This window comes from Belonocnema kinseyi, chromosome 7 (assembly GCF_010883055.1).
Source record: "Belonocnema kinseyi isolate 2016_QV_RU_SX_M_011 chromosome 7, B_treatae_v1, whole genome shotgun sequence".
Taxonomy (NCBI): domain Eukaryota; kingdom Metazoa; phylum Arthropoda; class Insecta; order Hymenoptera; family Cynipidae; genus Belonocnema; species Belonocnema kinseyi.
Genome location: NC_046663.1, coordinates 69,878,808 through 69,883,177, shown reverse-complemented (window position 1 = coordinate 69,883,177; position 4,370 = coordinate 69,878,808). Strand labels below are relative to the sequence as shown.

General features: G+C 32.0%; 1 protein-coding gene across 1 annotated transcript in view; it reads left to right on the top strand.

The window, feature by feature from the left end:
* The window catches only part of LOC117177356 (facilitated trehalose transporter Tret1-like), a 6,587-nt gene extending 4,240 nt beyond the window's left edge, over positions 1-2,347 (top strand). Inside the window, exon 2 of the mRNA XM_033367987.1 lies at positions 915-2,347. Coding sequence (XP_033223878.1) covers positions 915-2,278 — 1,364 coding nt within the window. The 3' untranslated portion in view covers positions 2,279-2,347. The remainder of the gene's footprint in view (positions 1-914) is intronic.
* The last annotated feature ends 2,023 nt before the right edge of the window (positions 2,348-4,370 follow it).

The window sequence follows — 4,370 nt, the reverse complement described above, 5'->3', positions numbered from 1 at the left end:
GAGGTCGGATTCGGATTCAGCGCAGCAAAAACCTTCGGGTATACTAGGTCTGGTCTCTGGTTCCGGACCTTTGTCAAATTTTGTCGGCCTGTGTTATCGTGAGTGGGCTTGCCTCTCCTGTTTCGAGGAGCTTGATTATCGTGAGTCCTCTTGCCTCTCATGTTTCGGGGTTTAGACATTGTTAAAGTTTTCATTACCTTAGAGTAACCTTCCAGGTCAAATTGAACCTATAATTTTAATACATATTTGTACGTAAAATTTCCCGCTCCATCGATTTCCGATGTCAAAAAGGGGGGTTTTCATTCAAAAAAAGAGTTGAACTTGAAATTAAATTTAAGGTCATCGTCAAGGACAAATTAAAGGTCACCATTGAATACGCCTTATTGAAATAAATAACTTCCATCCATATGCAATTTTTTCATAAGCTGCTGTTCGCAGAGGTGTTCAGGCCTTGTTAAAATTTAATGACCTTACAGTGGCCTTCAAGGTAAAATTGAAGATATGACCTTAATACATACTTGAATGTGAAATTCCCCACTCTATCGGTTTCTAATGTCAAAAAGGGGGGTTTCCATTTTTTTCGAGTTGACCTTGAAATTGCCTTTAATGCCGGAACTTTTTGGACATCCCGTATATATACGCCTGCAGGGTACCTCTTTGACTTTGACAACAGCGCCACCTGACACACGAACTATTGGGTATCTCAAAGCTATTAGATTTTCAAACTGATTGTAGAAAACGAAGGTTAAACTTAACCTTTCCAGAAAACACTAATAACAGAAGATACTGTCAAACGAAGTTTATATCACACATGCTCGTCAATAAAGACCCTTTTCTTCCTCTTGGCACATAATTTACTATTTTAATACTAATTATAACTGGATTATTTTATAGATAAATTTAATTTTTTACAGCCTCCCTGACGATGGCTGGAACAGCAACTTGCATTGCTTGGTCAACAGCAGCCATCCCTCATCTCAAGAGTGAAAAATCTAAAATTCCCATATCAGACATCCAAGGATCCCTCATAGCATCATTAAATTATGTCGGAATGATAGTGGGTTTTACATTCAGCCCTTTTCTGATGGACCGACTAGGTAGAAAATATAGTCTCCTTTTAGTGGGATTATCTCAAGTAGCTGGCTGGACTCTAATAAACCTCTCGAAATCAGTTCATGGTCTCTACATTGCCCGAATCATATCTGGAATCAGCGACTTCAGTTTCATCGTCGCCATGATTTACGCAGGAGAAATTGCCGACAAAAAAATCAGAGGAACCCTCTCTTCCATCCAGATCTTATCTTTCTCTCTGGGAATTTTTTACATGATAACAATCGGTGCTTTCCTTCCCTATGAAACAATGAACAAATTGGGATTTATCATCCCCTCAATTTTTTTTCTAACAATTTTATTTATGCCAGAAAGTCCATATTTTTATCTTATCCAAGGCCGAGATGAGGAGGCTATGAAAACTCTAATGAAGCTGAGAAATACCAATAATAAAGAAGATGTAAAACTCGATTTGGAAAGAATGAAAAAAGCTGTTTTGGAAAGCCAAGAGAATAAAAAAAGCAGTTTTCGAGAACTTTACAGCGTCAGGGGTACACGCAGAAGTTTGATTGCGTTAATGTGTCTGAAGATTACAAAACAGCTTTCAGGAATTACAGCTATTGTTGTGTATGGTCAAGAAATTTTAAATAAATCGGAATTTTATTTGGGATCAGAATATTCGATAGTGATCCTAACAGCGGGAAAAGTAATTGCTGGATTGATAGCAACGAGTTTGATAGACATTCTTGGAAGGAAGAGTATTCTCCTTTTTTCTGCATTAGGGACTTCAGTGGCTTTAATTGCAGTTGGAGTTTTTTTTTTCTTAAAAATGTACCTGGGGATTGATGTAAGCTCCATTACTTGGCTGCCATTTGCAGGTCTAATGACCCATGTGATTACATTTAGTATAGGATTGGCTCACGTCCCGGCTGTATTCGTTGGAGAAGTTTTTTCAATAAAGGTCAAAGTTCTAGCGGCTGCGATTGCCTTGACTGCAGAAGCATTTGTCGGATTTATTGTAATTCTTGGATTCGCACCAATGAGTAAAATTGTTGGAATTTATGGGACTTTCTGGTTTTTTGCTATTATGTGTATTTTGGGCCCTATCGTCAGCAACTGTATTGTGCCAGAAACCAAAGGAAAGTATTTAGAAGATATACAAGCAATTTTAAATATCAAGAAAAAGAAAAAGTCGAACGAGACTGTTTCGAAACCTTTATTGGTGTAATGTAATATTTAGGAAATTATTTCTTTTTACGATAATGACAAAGAATATTGAATATTTGTAAATGAATCTTATGAAATATCTGATTATAAAATTATTGTCAACTATAAAAAAATATAGTTTTCTAATAAAAAACATAGAAAAGAGGAACCAAATTATTACGCATACATTTATATTTTAAAACATAGAAAGTTTTAACAAGAAAAAGATCTCAAAGTCATTTAGTTATTATGTTTTTTTATTTTATCATTAAATACGTTACGACTAAGATGTAAGCTGAGAGATATTATCATTTAAAATAATAATTACCTTTATCTTCTTATTTATGTCGACTTTGATGCATAGCTGAATTCCAGAATTCAAAAAACGTCCAACAATTCAGCTAGCGTAGCACGCAAGTGAACATTTTAGAACATTTGGGTTTCTGTCTAACGCTACGAGTGATGTAAGATATTTAACTCTCTCCAAAAAGTCACTAAATCGTTGGACTTTGCTGGATTTTTGACAGAAACATGACTATATGAAGCTCAAGTGCCATTTTTCAGGAAATTTTGAATTTGTTCATTATTTTTCGACATATTTCACACACTTTTATGTACACAATTCGAATTTTTCAGCATTTGAGTGGTCCAGTAGCCTGCAAGATTCAACCGATTCGACTCAAATTTTAAGGATAAATTAAGTATATAAAGCTACACCTAACTGAAAAAACCGGCTCCGGATTTAAATTTTTGAATATTGAAAATTAATCTTGAAGATCAAAATTATTCTTTTATTTGCGATTTTACGTGCACTGGTCAAAATTAAAATTACAATATTTCGATGTAAATTGACTATATTAGCAACGAAATTATTATGTTTCCGATTTTATGCACATTGGAAGAAAATTGAAATTGCAATACTCCGCCATTTCAAAGTTTATTTCATCGGGCTTAACGCAATCATTTTTCTCAGAAATGAAATGGACATTAATTATGCCTCATAATATCAAATTATATTTTGAAACGATAGACCGTTCATTCGGTAGCTTATGCAATGACAAGTTGAAAAACCAGAATAAAACGGAAACTTACTACATTCTTGGCGGCCGTACTTCAATTATGTAATGGATTAGGCAGGGTGTCTGAGAACTTAATTTTTAAAAATCGCTGACTTTTTCTTGACTAATCTTTTATTTTACTTCATCATTAACATTCAAATTCAAGAATTTTATTCTTGCAATATTTTTAACAAAGAATCTTTTATAAACGGAATAATACATTGTTTCAGATACAAATTTTATTAAAATGTTCAAACCTATTAATTTATTTTAAACAAAAAATGTCCTTTTGACAATCTAAAAATATAAACTTCTAACAAAAAAAGGGTCATAGTTTACATTTCAATAAAAAAAAGATGAAATTTATACAACAAAAAAAGCATTTTTAAAACCAAAAAGACGAATTTTCTCTACAAAGATTGAATTTTCAAACGCAAAATTGGATTTTTCAGCAAGAAATTAATTTTCCACCAAAAAATTAATTTTCTACGAAACTGATGCATTTTCACACAACAAACATGAAGTTTTAAACCAAGAAACTTATATATTTTTTTTACTAAAAAAAAATTTTCAATTAAAAAATAAATCTTCAAAAGTGGAAGTTACATTTTCAGTTACAAAATTTTAAACACAAAAAAGGCTTTTCGCCTAAAAAGTTACATTTTCTACCAGACATAAGCACGATTTCTTAACAAAGCGATTCAACCAAATCTTTCAAACAAAATAGTTGAATACTCAAAGAAGAAAAATAATTTTTAACCATAAAGTTGCATTTTCATAAAAAATGATATTTCTATAATTTTTATACAAGAAATAAGTTTATACGAAAAAAATTGAATCTTCAATCTATAGAGATAAATCTTTTCAACCAAAAAGGGTGAATTTTTAACAAAATGGTTGAATTCACTACCAAATTAACTTTCATCCAGAAAAGATTTTAGTTCATTTTTTCAACAACAAAATATAAATTTTAAACAAAAAGTAAATTTTATACGAAACATTTAAATTTTCAGCAAAACAGTAGAATTTTCAACTAAAGAGTATGACTTTTTAACA